At 43.9% G+C, this 15,100-nt stretch overlaps 1 protein-coding gene across 1 annotated transcript in view; it reads left to right on the top strand.

Annotated features, from left to right (window-relative positions):
- CLT2 (CRT (chloroquine-resistance transporter)-like transporter 2) overlaps window positions 1–15,100 on the top strand; it is a 95,717-nt gene that overhangs the window by 62,988 nt on the left and 17,629 nt on the right. Inside the window, exons 5-6 of the mRNA XM_087374694.1 lie at window positions 7,676–7,778; window positions 8,007–8,042. Of these exons, the coding sequence (XP_087230820.1) occupies window positions 7,676–7,778; window positions 8,007–8,042 (139 nt within the window). The remainder of the gene's footprint in view (window positions 1–7,675; window positions 7,779–8,006; window positions 8,043–15,100) is intronic.

The raw sequence follows: 15,100 nt of genomic DNA, 5'->3' as shown, positions 1-15,100 counted from the left end.
AAGAGATAGAGTTTATAACACAGGCATATGCTGATGATTCATACTTTATGCCCAGGAATTCTCAAAGTGACCTTTCTCATTTGATGCATGCACTGAATGACTTTGGTATAGCTGCTGGACTGCATATCAATTTTCAGAAATCAAAACTTCTAGCTATGAAAGAAGCTGATTGGCATGCACTTCTCTGGCCAGGCCACATTATCTCTTCCCATACTATTGTGAGGCATCTAGGCTACCCCATTGGCTGGAATATTACCCCGCAACACCAGCTCAAATGGGTGCTTCAAAAGATCAACAAGAAGCTGGAATACTGGCATTTGTCCACTTGGCCTCTACATGTTTGACTTCGGATAGTACAGTCCATTGGCATATGTGCAATTCTATTTGCCTCTTCTTCCCTGGTCTTTTAAGTAGTTGGCTTCCTATATGTAACAGGCTATGGAGATATTTTGGAAAAGCAAATCTCACAAAAAGGCTTTGCGGCTACTACCAATGCAGTCTATTTGTTCACCCAAGACTCATGGGGGGCTGAATATTCTCAATCTCCAGGTTTAGAGCACTATGATTGCTGATTTCTTTCAGCAAAAACAGCCATGGGCTATTATTAGCAGCTATGTGTGGAAACATGACGTCCCATGCATATGGGCATTGGATTACAGATCACTGGAAAGGAGTCATGACCACATTTCAGGGAAAAATTCCTGGTTGCCCTGTTTCTACTGCTTTTATTCATGATTGGAAGAGAATTCTTTCATATGCTAAATGGACAGGTGCTTCCTCTCATCATGGTAATTCTTTTCGCTTGGAAAGCATCCATTGGAGCAAGGTGTTTGAATCGCCTCTCGCTTTACAGGCACCTATTAAAGCCTCTCATCTCAGATGTCTCCATTCCTCCTCTTCTTTCACTGGACTCGCTTTTGGGTACTATGGACCATTTGGACACAGAGACTGCATTCCAGGATGGGTCAACAGTTTCCTCAGGCATATATTTTCTTCAGAATGTCCCTCAAGCAATCCTTATATGATAGTTTTGCTGCAAGGGACTTGGATGCTACTAGCCTTGAAGTGTTCTCTCACTGTTTTTGAGTTCTTTCATTGGGCTCTCCTTTGGAGTCTAATGTCATGTACATTGATTTTATGTTAATATAGTAATCTTCTTTCACCAAAAAGTATGTGAGAAAGCCGCAAGTGAGACTCCTTTTCTCTCTCCCACTATCTTCACATGGTATCAGAGCCTTGTTCGTGGTAAGGAGCTCAAGAAAGCAAACCAAGTTCACGGTGTCCTGGTAAGAGGACCAGTGTTACTTTCCTTTTTCGAGTTTGGGAGCAAATCTTTGCAGGTAGCACAGCCAGAAGTGCAAGAGTGCACTGTCTTAGATTGAGACGCCCTTCGTGGTGTGGCGAGAGGGCGGTACATGCTGCGAGGGAAGGACGAAGCCCTCGATGACTTTATTTTTCTGATTCGAGGTCATTTCGGGGCCCGTTTTGAAGGCGGAAGTTCTTCACAGGCACTCAGAAAAAGGCCCTGTTCTTGCTGTGCGACCACTGCTCTACTGATCGGTGAAAAGTTGCCGCAGAAATTGCATGGTATGCTTGTGTGCAGAGATATTGGGAGTTGCAGAATCATGCTTGTTGCCTGTTGATGCAAAATCGTCACTAGGAAGTGACTGTGTGGTCAAATACCACTTTCGTCAGTTTTGCAGATCTGCCCTTGTGAGGCAAAAGCTGTGTTTTTTTGCAGTGACAGAATATTTTGCAATGTTCTGTAATGGCGTCTGATTCTCTTTCACAGATTGTCACTGAAAAGCTTGACAAGAACAACTTCCAGGCATGGAAGTTTAGAATGACGAATTTCCTTATGGGAAAAGGCTATTGGGAGTTCATTACAGGAAATGAAGAAGAACCAGCTCTTCTTAATGTTCCTAATCAACAAGAAATGCAGGCATTTAAAGGATGGCATGAGAGAGCCAGAAAAGTTATGTACTGGCTGTCTGTCAGTATTTCAGATTCTATGATTGTGCATATTCAGGATGCAAGTACGCCAAAGGAGGCATGGGATACTTTGGCAAAAATGTACAGCACAAATACGCAAGCCAGGAAAATGCAGCTCAAACAGGAGTTGCACAATGTGCAGAGAGAAAATTTGAGCATCAATGACTATCACATGAAGGTGAAGAAAATTACAGATGCACTTGCTTCCATTGGGTCGCTAGTGGAAGATGATGATCTAGTTTCTGTGACCTTGAATGGTCTAGGAAAGGATTATGCACAGTTCCGGACATCCATTGCCGTCCGTGAAAAATTTCCTGATTTTGAAGAGTTGTTTGCTCTTCTAATTTCTGAAGAGCAGAGAAATGGGGGTGCATCTTCTTCAGGAGGAACTTCAAAAGAAACTATCTTCTACTCAAATGCTGGAAGAGGCAGAGGCAAAGGCAGAGGCAGAGGAAGAGGAGGCTGATCTGCAGGTCGTGGTAGAAATCAGAATATGTAACAAACTCAAGAAAACCAGTCCTATGGAGGAGGACGTGGTAACTCTAGAGGCAGGGGGAACCAAAGAGGCCGTGGTGGATGGCAGAGAGGCCAAAATGCAAACAACAATGTTGAATGCTACTACTGTGGTAAAATGGGTCATATGGCTAAGGACTGCTACAAAAAGCAGAATGACATTATGAATGGAAAATTGCAGCAAGGCAATTATGCATCTTCTAGTACATAGGGTGATGACAGAAATGAGCATCTATTTATGGTGCAGCACATGACCAATTCTGTGACAAGTGCAGAAGAACAAAATGATGTGTGGTATGTTGACTCAGGTGCGTCAAACCACATGACAGGTCATGCAGAATGGATGCAGGATGCAAGGAAAATGAAAAAACGAGGATTTGTGGAGACTGGTGATGATACTGCACATCCTATTGTGCAGATTGGTAAAATTCCTTTGTCTATGCAGGATGGAAAAAAGAAATACATGTCTGATGTATTTCATGTCCCGAACATCACCAAGAACCTAGTTTCTATTGGTCAAATGGTTGAGCAGGGCTTGCAGGTCAGATTTAATCCTCATGGATGCTTTGTTGAGGATATGAAAAATAACGGTCGCTTGATAGCAAAAGGAAAGAAGAAGGGCAGGATATTTACATTGGATGTGGACATGCCTGAATTGAGTGCAGCAATGTTTGCACATGGGACGGGTGCAGTTGCAGATATTGATATCTGACATAAACGCATTGGTCATGTTAATATACAGCGACTTAAATCAATGCAAGCCCAAAATATTATTGCAGGATTGCCTAAATTCAAGGTTGCAGAAATGCATAAGGTTTGTGAAGCCTGTCAATTTGGAAAACAGGCAAGGAAACCATTTCCTAGGCATGTTCAAGAGAGTAAAAAGCCATTGGAATTAATCCACTCTGATGTGTGGACTACTAAAGCTGCATCTATTGGAGGTTGTCACTATTTTGTCACTTTTATTGATGACTTCAATAGAAAAGTTTGGGTGTATTTTATGAAAAAGGAAAGTGAAGTGTTTGGGCACTTCAAAGCTTTTAAAGCTATGGTTGAAAAAGAAACAAACCTGCAAATAAAATGCCTAAGGTCAGATGGAAGGGGAGAGTACCTCTCAAATGAGTTTGCAAGGTTCCTGCAGGAGCATGGCATAAAGCAGCAATATTCATGCAGTCATACCCCACAGCAAAATGGACTTGCAGAAAGGAAAAACAGGCATATTGGAGAGGTATCTCGGGCCATGCTAAATGAAAAAGATCTACCAGATTATTATTGGGCTGAAGCAGATGCTACAATAGTTTACATAATGAACAGGACTCCCACTGCAGCAATACATGGCATGACGCCAGAGGAGATGTATACTGGTAGGAAACCAGACATTTCTCATTTGAAAATTTTTGGTTGCATTGCCTATGTTTATGTGCCAGATGAGTTGAGGTCCAAGTTGGATCCAAAAGCTGAGAAGTGCGTCTTTATTGGTTATTCTTTGCAGCAGAAAGGGTATAGATGCTATAACCCTTCTACTCGTAAGTTTACAGTGAGCAGAGATGTTGTTTTTGATGAGATGAGCAGCTGGTATAAACCAGTAAATGTGATGATTGATGTAGATGCACAAAATGGTAATGCTGCACAGAATTCACAGCAGCAATCACAAAATATCAATGGACCTGCAGTGTCCTCTAGTGGTTCACATACTTTACCATGGACAGGCAGATTGAGATCAGGAGAATCTCCGTAAAGCAATGCAGATAATGGTACGCAGGTATCACGAAAAGGAAAAGAGAAGGTAGATCAGCCCATGTTTGATGTGAATGCAGGTCACTCTTATGTGGATGGTGAATCTAGTGGCTCAGAACAGAGCATTGATGATTAGTTGGGTATTCCTTCTGTCGTTACACCTGGAGTAAGGAAGACCAGGGATGTTTTGAGAGCACTTGGAAGTGAGCCTATTTTGCGCAGGTCTACCAGAGCTAGGTATTCTGTGGATAGGCTGAAATATGATGGATTTACAGTCATTCACTATGCCTATATGGTCAAAGTGATACAGGAACCAGAACCCACTTCTTTTGAGCAAGCCATGGGAAATGAAAAATGGGAGAAAGCCATGGATGAAGAAATGGATGCCTTGGAAGCAAATGCTACATGGGAATTGGTGCCTTTGCCTAAAGACAAGAATGCAATTGTCTGTAAGTGGGTTTATAAGATCAAGCACAATGCAGATGGTTCTGTGAACAGATACAAGGCAAGATTAGTTGTCAAGGGGTATGCACAGGTCTACCAGAGCTAGGTATCCTGTGGATAGGCTGAAATAATGATGGATTTACAGCCATTCACTATGCCTATATGGTCAAAGTGATACAGGAACCAGAACCCACTTCTTTTGAGCAAGCCATGGGAAATGAAAAATGGGAGAAAGCCATGGATGAATAAATGGATGCCTTGGAAGCAAATGCTACATGGGAATTGGTGCCTTTGCCTAAAGACAAGAATGCAATTGGCTGTAAGTGGATTTATAAGATCAAGCACAATGCAGATGGTTCTGTGAACAGATACAAGGCAAGATTAGTTGTCAAGGGGTATGCACAGACATATGGCATTGATTATGAAGGAACATTCAGTCCGGTTGCAAGGATGGCAACTGTAAGAGCAGTCATTGCTATGGCTGCATCAAAGGGAGAATCCCTTCTTGCATGGTGATTTGCAAGAAGAGGTCTTTATGGAGCAGCCACCAGGTTATGTTCATGCTATTCATCCTGAGTTTGTTTGCAGGTTGAAGAAAGCCTTGTATGGCTTGAAGCAAGCACCTAGAGCATGGTCTGACAAGATAGGACAGTATCTTGTCACTATTGGCTTTCAGATTTCCAAGGCAGATTTCTCACTCTATGTGAGAAAAACAAAGAAATGTATTATGCTGCTTGTTATTTATGTTGATGATTTGATCATCACAGGTGATAGTGATGAAGATATCCTTCATGTGAAAATGCTATTGAAGCAGAAGTTTGAGATGAAGAATTTGGGAGAGCTGCGTTATTTCTTGGGCATTGAGGTGATTAGATCACCAAGTGGGATACAGCTCTTACAGAGGCAGTATGGATTGGACATGCTGTCCAAATATGGGATGACAAGCTGCAAGCCTATTTCAGTTCCTTTGGAGCAGAATGTGAAGCTGAGCACAGATGCAGGTGAGCTTCTAGAAGACCCTACTATGTACAGACGCATAGTAGGAAGTTGGATTTATATGACTATTACCAGACCAGATTTAAGCTATGCTGTTAGATTGGTAAGTCAGTTTATGCAGGCTCCAAGGAAACCGCATTTGGATGTGGCTAGACGCATATTCAGGTATGTGAAGTCCACATTGCAGTATGGACTATTTTATGAGGCTGGGGTTCAGATACAGTTGCATGGATACACTGATGCTGATTGGGCTGGTAGTACCTCTGATAGACGATCTACCAGTGGATATGTGTTTTCTTTTGGGAGTGCTGCAGTCACCTGGAGCAGCAAGAAATAGCCTACAGTTGCCTTGTCGAGCACAGAGGCTGAGTATAGGGGTGCAACAATGGCAGCATATGAGGTAGCTTGGTTGCATAAGCTACTTTATGGTATGCATCAGTCTACAGATGGGTCAGTTGTCATTTATTGTGACAACATGAGCAGTATACACTTGGCAAATAACCCAGTCTATCATGCTAGAACAAAGCACATTGAGGTGCATTATCACTATGTGCGGGAGAAGATTTTACTAGGTCTTATTGAAGTATAGTTGCCTTGTCGAGCACAGAGGCTGAGTACAGGGGTGCAGCAATGGTAGCATGTGAGGTAGCTTGGTTGCATAAGCTACTTTATGATATGCATTAGTCTACAGATGGGCCAGTTGTCATTTATTGTGACAACATGAGCAGTATACACTTGGCAAATAACCCAGTCTATCATGCTAGAACAAAGCACATTGAGGTGCATTATCACTATGTGCGGGAGAAGGTTTTACTAGGTCTTATTGATCTAGTTTATGTCAGCACAGAGGATCAGGTAGCTGACATATTCACGAAGGCATTGGACGCAGAGAAGCTGCGCAAGTTCAGAGACCTGCTTGGTGTGCAAGAATTAGGATTGAGCTCGAGGGGGAGTATTGAGATATCGAGCTCCACTCGTGATATGCCAGGGTGACCATTGTGTATTTATGTCACTGACTTGTTAGCTGCAGATGCGGTTGGTACACCGCCCACGAATAATAGCTGGATGACAGCTATCCTTATCTACTCTAGTTCGTGGCTCAGTTAGTATGCCACCTTAGTTAGTTGAGTTTGGTTTGAGACCCACATATAGGGTTCTTCTATTTCTTTGTACAAGAGTTCTTTTGGCTTTCACAACTAAGAAGAGGAAAATTGTTTTCAGCCTCCACCTGTGTGTGTATTCCCCCATTGTGTATGTGAGAAAGCTGCAAGTGAGACTCCTTCCCTCTCTCCCACTATCTTCACAGTGGGTAGGAAGTCTTGTGATGCAAGGCTCAGGATTATCAAGAAGTTGTTGGGCCGAATGTGCAAAGACTTGAGGGGATGTTACCAATGATAAGAAATCTGGTGTATTCCATAGTACAAGGTGCATATGAATGTAAGGTGTGTCTCTATCTCAATCTCATCCAAATGACATAACTGGCATATGTGGGGGAGGGGGAGGGAAGGGGTTGCCGGGGATGTCGCGCATGCATGCAAGGGGGGGTTGTTGTCTTTGGCTATTCAAACGTTTGCACTCTTTAGGCATATTTACTCATCTCAATGTGGCATTCGTGTGAGGAGGCAAGACACATGCACAAAGCATGTGACATTCTGAGGTACTCTTATTATGTGATTTGCCCTCACGAGTGGAATTGAGAAAATTATCTTAGACCATCTTGCCCTAGTTGGGATTTATAGTCATACTTAGATAGATATGCACAAATTGCTGCACATACATTCATATATGTAAACATGCAGATTAAATGCATACGTTTATTGGCATCTTATAAATGAATGAAATGCAAGTCACTAATGGCAGCATTTCACGTAATACAAACACATTTCTATGTCAAGCAGCAGCTGCACGTGTCTTTGCAAGAAAGCTTTTAAAATATATCTTTAAGTTCTTTTATCACATAAATTTGATTTTGGTATGCCATTGTAATTTGCAGTAGTGGAAGTGGATTGGCATCTTCCGCAAATCAAATAGGAATTTTATGGCCATTGCTGATGATTTTGTCAGCTGCCTTTCAAGCTAGTGCCTCCATTATCAAGGTTATTGCATTTTTAAAGATTTCATGATAGCTTAAGGACTGGTTTCTAATAATTAAGTATTGTTTTTAAAGAAAAGGGCATGTGCTAATAACCTTGTACCATAAATACTCAGTACATAAGAATTTAGCCCATGTTTTTTCCCATGTTTTTTCTTCTACATATCTCGTCATTATATTTTTCTCACAAAAGTATTGACATAAATTATCAATCTTGTATTTGATCTTGCAGGAGTTTGTATTTCGTGATGCTGCAGAGCGCTTGAAGGTTGTATTTATTCCTCTTTACTAGAATTCTCTGCTTTCATATTTTCGAGAGTCTTCTTCACACCTATGAGGTTAAGCGAAAAGAATGGTTGAAATTACATGAAATTAGAGGTTGGCCAGACTAGTAGATAATGCAACAAGAAGGGTTACTTTTGGATGTGTCTATGTGGACGTAATGAACTTTGGGAGCCATTTATGAAATGCTGCTTTTTCTACCCAAGGGGATTAAGCGAAAAGAATGGATGGTGAAATTACATGAAAGTATAGGTTGTCTAGACTAATAGATAATGCAACAAGAAGGGTAACTTTTTGGTAGTGTCTATGTGGACGTAATGAACTTTGGGAGCCATTTATTAAGTGCTCCTTTTTCTACCGAAGGGGTGATGGATCCTATAGGTAGCATTCGATAGCTGACATTTTGGATCCTGAGTCTGGCTAAGTCAGCTTTTCCTCCATCTTGCATGGAGTTCCTCAAGTAAGCCAATTTTCGACTTTAAATAGAGGCTGTTTATCTGTAAACTTAAGATATCTCAATACAAGTGTAAGAAAGCATTAGATTTAGAGCAAACTTAAAGAGTTTGATTACATAACTAATAACATTGAAATAATTATCAAGCAATGAAAATCATTAATAATATTGGGCACTACTAGTCATTGGAAGGCATCATTGTGATTGTAGAACTATTCTTAAAGGCACGTGGAGACCATGGAAGGTGTGGTTCTTTCAGATGCTTGTATTTGGAAAAAGAATGTTTTCAGGGAGTGGGTCCCTTGTGCAATCCATAGTAAGAGAGTTTGCAGCTCGTGTCTCGAATTTGCATTTGTGCATGTGATGGCTAGTGTTTTTTCTTTTCCTAGAGAAAAGAACTTTCTACTTGAAAACTTTGAGAGAAAAAACCAATACATGTCAGCAATATGTGAGGCGTTAACCAAACAGCGTTTTGGACGTGGAATTTCTTCATGGAAGTTCCTAGAAGCCGTGCCCTGGGAATCCTGCGTGGGAAGGGGAGAAGTGGGAAGAGGAGAAGATCCGAGGGTGGGATCCGGAGGAGCCTTGGAGCTCATGGCGTAGAAGGGAGTGAAGAGAGTGTCCTTCAGTAGGCGAGTCTTGCACTTAAGACGTGATTGTGGCATGAACCTGCCTGAGCGGAAGCGGCTCCGTGATGCACCAGAGAACCAGGGGAAGGAAGGTGGGGGCTATGATGGAGAGGCGAGAGAGGGGGGCTGTCTGCCAATGGAGAGCCGAGAGAGGAGGTCTGTTTGTCGGTGGAGAGGCACAAGAGGGGGGCTGTTTGTCGATGGAGAGGCGAGAGAGGGGGCTATTTGATGGAGAGGTAAGAGATGGGGGGGGGGGGCTGTCCGGTGGAGATGCGAGGGGAGGAGGGGCGCGATGGAGAGGTTAGGGAAGGAGGGGAGGTGCAATGGAGAGGTGAGAGGGGGGGGGGATTTGCGATGGAGAGGAGAGGGAGGGAGGGGAGGTGCGATGGATAGGTGAGAGGGGGGGGTTGCGATGGAGAGGAGAGGGAGGTAGGGAGGGGGGGTGCGAAGGAGAGGCGAGAGAGGGGGGGGGGGGTTTTGGAGAGGTGAGGGAGGGAGGGGGGTGTGATGGAGAGGGAGGCAGGGGGGGGGGGGTTGTGATGGAGAGGAGAGGGAGGGAGGGGGTGCGATGGAGAGGGAGGGAGGGAGAGCTGTTGGAGAGGCAAGGGAGGGAGGGGGAGTTGTTGGAGAGGTGAGGGAGGGAGGGGGTGCACTGTTGGAGAGGCGAGGGAGGGAGGAGGTTGAGAGAGGAGGGTTGCGATGGAGAGAAGAGGGAGGGGAGGTGCGATGGAGATGTGAGAGGGGGGGTTGCGATGGAGAGGAGAGGGAGGGAGGGGCGGTGCGAAGGAGAGGCGAGAGAAGGGGGGGGGGGGTTGGAGAGGTGAGGGAGGGAGGGGGGTGTGATGGAGAGGGAGGGAGGGGGCGGGGGGGTTGCGATGGAGAGGAGAGGGAGGGAGGGGGTGCGATGGAGAGGGAGGGAGGGAGAGCTGTTGGAGAGGTGAGGGAGGGAGGGGGTGCGCTGTTGGAGAGGCGAGGGAGGGAGGAGGTTGAGAGAGGAGGGGGCTGCGTAGGAGAGGTAAGGGAGGGAAGGAGCTGTGTAGGAGATGGAGAGGTAAGGGAGGGAGGGGGGGGGGGGGGGGTTTGCGATGGAGAGGAGAGGGAGGGAGGGGGTGCGATGGAGAGGGAGGGAGGGAGAGCTGTTGGAGAGGCGAGGGAGGGAGGGGGAGCTGTTGGAGAGGCGAGGGAGGGAGGAGGTTGAGAGAGGTGAGAGAGGAGGGGGCTGCGTAGGAGAGGTAAGGGAGGGAAGGAGCTGCGTAGGAGATGGAGGGGCTGATGGCATAAGGGATGTGTAGGAGATGGAGGGGGGCTGATGGCGTGGGTAGGAAGAGCTGATAGGAAGAAAGGGGGCTGCGTAGGAAGAGAGGAGGTTAGGGAAGGAAGGGAGGTGGCGCAAGGAGAGTGTAAAGCTTGGAGCAGGTGGTGCAAGGAGAGGGAGAGCTTGGAGCAGGTGGCGCAAGGAGAGGGAGATGTGGCAAGCAACGTTGGCTGCCAAATGATGCAAGAGAAGCATTCAAAGATGGAGCGGTGGCTAAAATAGAGGGGGTGAGCTAAAAATAGCGAGGTGCATAAAAATAGCTAATTTTATCCCAAATCAGCCAGAGATTGCCTAACATAGCGAGTTCCCGCCAATTTTAACAAGAGTTGCCAAAAATAGCAAAAATTGTCCTAGGTGACCACGATGTACCCACGGTGACAAGACTATCATTGGAATGACGAGGAAGACCCATTGAGAAGGGGGTGACAAGGTTGTCATGGAATAACGAGGTGACAAGGTTGTCACTGAGACAACAAGGTGACAAGGTTGTCACTGGGACGACAAGGTGACAAGGTGGTTACCGAGACGACCAAGTGACAAGGTGGTCACTGAGACAACGAGGTGACAAGGTTGTCACTGGGACGACGAGGTGACAAGGTTCTCACTAGGACGACGAGGTGACAAGGTGGTCACCGAGACGACAAGGTGACAAGGTGGTCACCGAGACGACCAAGTGACAAGGTGGTCATCGAGACGATGAGGTGACAAGGTGGTCAGTGCGACTACGAGGTGACAAGGTTGTCACTGGGACGACGAGGTGACAAGGATGTCATTGGGAAGACCAAGTGACCAAGTGATGATGGAGATAGAGGGAGAAAGCAATCATTAGAAGACCAAGGGACATGAGTCCATGGGAAATGAGGTGATAAGAGTGAACATGGTGAAGCAGGGTGACAAGAGTGGACATGGTGAAGCAAGGTGACAAGAGTGAACATGGTGAAGCAAGGTGAACATGGTGAAGGAGGGTGTGAAGGTTGTCATTGGAATGACCCGGAGACTGCAAAATGGATGGAGAAGAACGACAATATCAAGGAACTCATGGAAGTGATCAACCAGATGGAGAGAGCCTGTTAGGTAAGCTTCCTTGCTTAAATGTCCACACTGGTCTTTGGAACGACACAACTAAGTAGCTAGGCTCATGCACTGTGGTGGGATATATTCATGGGCCAAGACCACCCGCAGCTTCTTGACAGGGGTGGGTGCTCAATGCTGCTTGGTCGCGTAAGGGGCTAGTAGTAACCAACATACGCTTCCTGAGAAATGGATTCATAGTTTTTTTTTTTGAAAAATGAGAGATGGCAAGCTTTGTAGTTAGAAATGGAATGTGACCATTAGAAGCCAACCCGTATCGGTACAGATGTGGGATCCCTCCTTTACTCCCAACATGCTGCCTCCTTCCAAAGCTCCCATTTGGGTCGAGTTCCTCGACCTTCACTAGTGATGATGCAAACGAAGACGACCATCCGACACAGGATCATGCTCTTACTGTCTGTCTCCAACATCTAGAAGATGATGGAGATCATGATTTTGCTTTCTAAGCATGATATATTTGGGTACTCTGCCCTAGGGGTGTTTCCCAAAAGTATTGTGGGAGCCATGTGTTTTTGGCTTTGATAGGTCTATTTGTTGGTGCATTGGTCTCCTAGACCTCTGAGTTGATCACGCATCCATGCATGATGAGCCTCTAAGCAATGCTAGATGAGATTTCTATGTTATGCTCACTAGCCTCTGAGCCATGCTCACTTGCCTCTGAGATTGTGTCGGAGCCATGTCTAGTTCTAGACCGGCATGCACAGTTTTGATGACCGTCATTGTCATGTTCTGTTCTTGGTTCCATTCCAGTAGTCCCTCACCTTTCCTCCATTGGGGGGTGTTAGGAAACAGAGTCAATTTGAGTGACTTTGAGTGTGTTTCTATTGGGATGCGTCAATTTTACGAGCAAAAACCTATGAGCAGGTTTATCTGAGCGTGTTTTTCAAGAGATTTAAAAAAATGTATTTCTTTAGGAAACATGGTTTTTACACTTTTATTTTCACTAGAACTAGATCCCTTTATCATAAAAATATACAAACTAGTCACTCATTCATTTTTACACAACATAATTTTCTTATTTAGAGATATCCCTTTGTATCCCTGTTATTACCTTTAAAAAGTGTTGATTCCTTTAAGAAACATCCCTCATAATCACTCTCAGTGTAATAATACTATGCATATATAATTACTTATTAACACATTTATATCATATGGCAATATCTTTTTAGTGTTTTTATAGCATAAATAATAAGATATTTATGGACATGTTTCTAAAGAAGTTTAAATTACTATAAATAAGTATTAACTTGGGCTTATATATCACTCTCATAAAATACATGTAATATTTAATACTATATATGCAAGATTTTCCAAAATATAACTTCATAGATGTGCTCAAAGGGGGTGTTCTGATCAATTTGAGTGGTTGAATGACTATATTTGGACATTGGATATGAAAGTTATGTCACTTTTAAAAGTGCTGTCCAAGGTAGTTTCGCCAGCGAAACTACCTTAGGAGACCTACTTCAAAGGGGTTTCGCTGGCGAAACTACCTAGATGGCTTACTTCAATGAGTTTTCTTTGAAGAAACCCTTTCATGAAGATAGGTTGAGAGAGGGTTTTCAATGTCACCCCCTATTAGGTAAAAGTTGTAAGAAGGATCATAAGGGAATTTTCCTAGAGAAGTCTACTGTACATGTGGGTTCCTTCAAAAGCCATCCCATTATGCTCTCACCATTCCTAAAGATTTTTGTATAAAATAGACATTGCTATAATACTTTGCATATTTCTAAGTGAAACTATGTTTTCTTCTGATCGATTTTTGCCATATTTATGAATAGGTGGAAGCTTTTTTTTCCCTTCGCTCGGATGCTCGAAAGATTTCGCTCAGAAAATGCTCGTCCCCTTTCTATTGAGTTCTAGAGTAGTACTATACTACTTTATATCCTAGAGTGCCATGTGTCACTATGGGACTTATCCCATATACATTTGACACTTAGCGTGTGTGTGCCTATCCTATAAAGGCATTGTACTTTCTCATGTCAAATCATCAAGCCTTAAGCCTTTCTTGATCATGTAAGTACTTTTCTTGGTTGTACATTTCTTTCTAGCATTCTTTCATTTCCATTATTTTTGCCTAGTCTTGCTTTTCTACTTTACTTTCCATTCCATGTCTTGCATCTTCACTTCTTTCAGCTGCCCTATGTAAAAGATAAACTTGTCGGATCTGGCGGGCGGCTTTTGGGGGAATGACGAACATTTTTACAAATGGGTCAGAGGAACAGAGAGAAAAAGTGAAGGCGAGAGAAACAGGTGGTAGAGAAAGCAAAAGAATCAGCCACTACCGAACGGGGGCACAGCATTCTCAGGGAGATAAAGGAAAGTCTTAGAAGAGAAGCTATAGAAGTGATGGGCGGGAAAAGGGGATAGGGAAAACGAGCGAATGTTTAGGATGCTCAGGAAGAAGCATGCCCAGTAAAACATCGAAGAACTCAAAATAGATGGACATATGCTAGTTGACAAGGAATTGATCCTCCAAGCAGTGGTGCAACATTTTCAACAGGCAAGCAGCTGTGGACCATTGTAGTTAATGCCCGATCGAGGGGGTGGTAGCCAGATTGGACGCTTCCTATCTAGAAAGATAGATCACAGCTACAGAATCGAAAGTAGTTGTGAATCAAATGGCTCAGGGAAAGACGCGTGGAGAAGACGTCCTTCCAATCGAATTCTTCCAAGGCTTATGGGAGACCTTAAGTCCTTTTCTCTTGCTAGTGAAAGGTTATCTAGATTCTAGAATCAACATAGGGATGATCAAGCTAATTCTAAAAGGAGGCCCGATCGAAGAACTCAAGAATTGGAGGCCACTTACAATGCTTAGCACTTGCTACAAAATCTTCACAAAGGTTCTGGCACTCAGGCTAAAAGGGAAAATGCAAGTTTGGATCAGAGAAGAGAAAAAAGGATTCATCCAAGGAAGAAATCCTCACACTATGGAAAGGATTGGAGTATGCTGAAGAGCATGGGCAAGACATCTGCTTCATGAAAGTTGACTTTGACAAAGCCTATGATATAATGGAATGGGGATTTATCCTTCACGCTCTCCAAGATATGGGACTCAGACCTATTTTTAGGAGCTTTTTCAACGCCTTACTACGGGGGACTAAAGCTAAAGTGAAAGTCAATTAAAAAGCATTAGACACTTTCCATTTAAAAAGGTCCATTAGACAAGGATGTCCCTTTTCCCCCCTGCTTCTTGCTATAGCGGCTGATGTACTCGGACGGCTAATTCAAAGGGATATATTTTAGGCATTCAGTTCGGATACCAATGGGTTTCAAATGTTCAGATAAGAGTAGGTGGGAATGCGTCATCCACAAAGTCAAAGAGAAGATTGCAAGATGGCAAGGTCTCCAACCCACCCTGGCCAGAAGAAAGTTTGTACTAAATCATTATATTTATCCATCAGTAATTTACTTCATTTCATGCTGGTTTCCTTTGCAGAAAGCCTTGTCTCAGGTTAATACGCTTTTTAGAACCTTCCTGTGGGGAGGGGACTTGGGTCAAAGGAAAATGGCTAACGTTCACAGGAGGTATTGCATGATGCCGAAAGAAAAGG

Source organism: Dipteris shenzhenensis, chromosome 5, assembly GCF_047967505.1.
Source record: "Dipteris shenzhenensis isolate YYH24624 ecotype China chromosome 5, Dip_SZ_1.0, whole genome shotgun sequence".
NCBI lineage: Eukaryota > Viridiplantae > Streptophyta > Polypodiopsida > Gleicheniales > Dipteridaceae > Dipteris > Dipteris shenzhenensis.
Note: the sequence above shows the minus strand (reverse complement) of the source record. Positions and strands in the feature narration are given on the sequence as shown.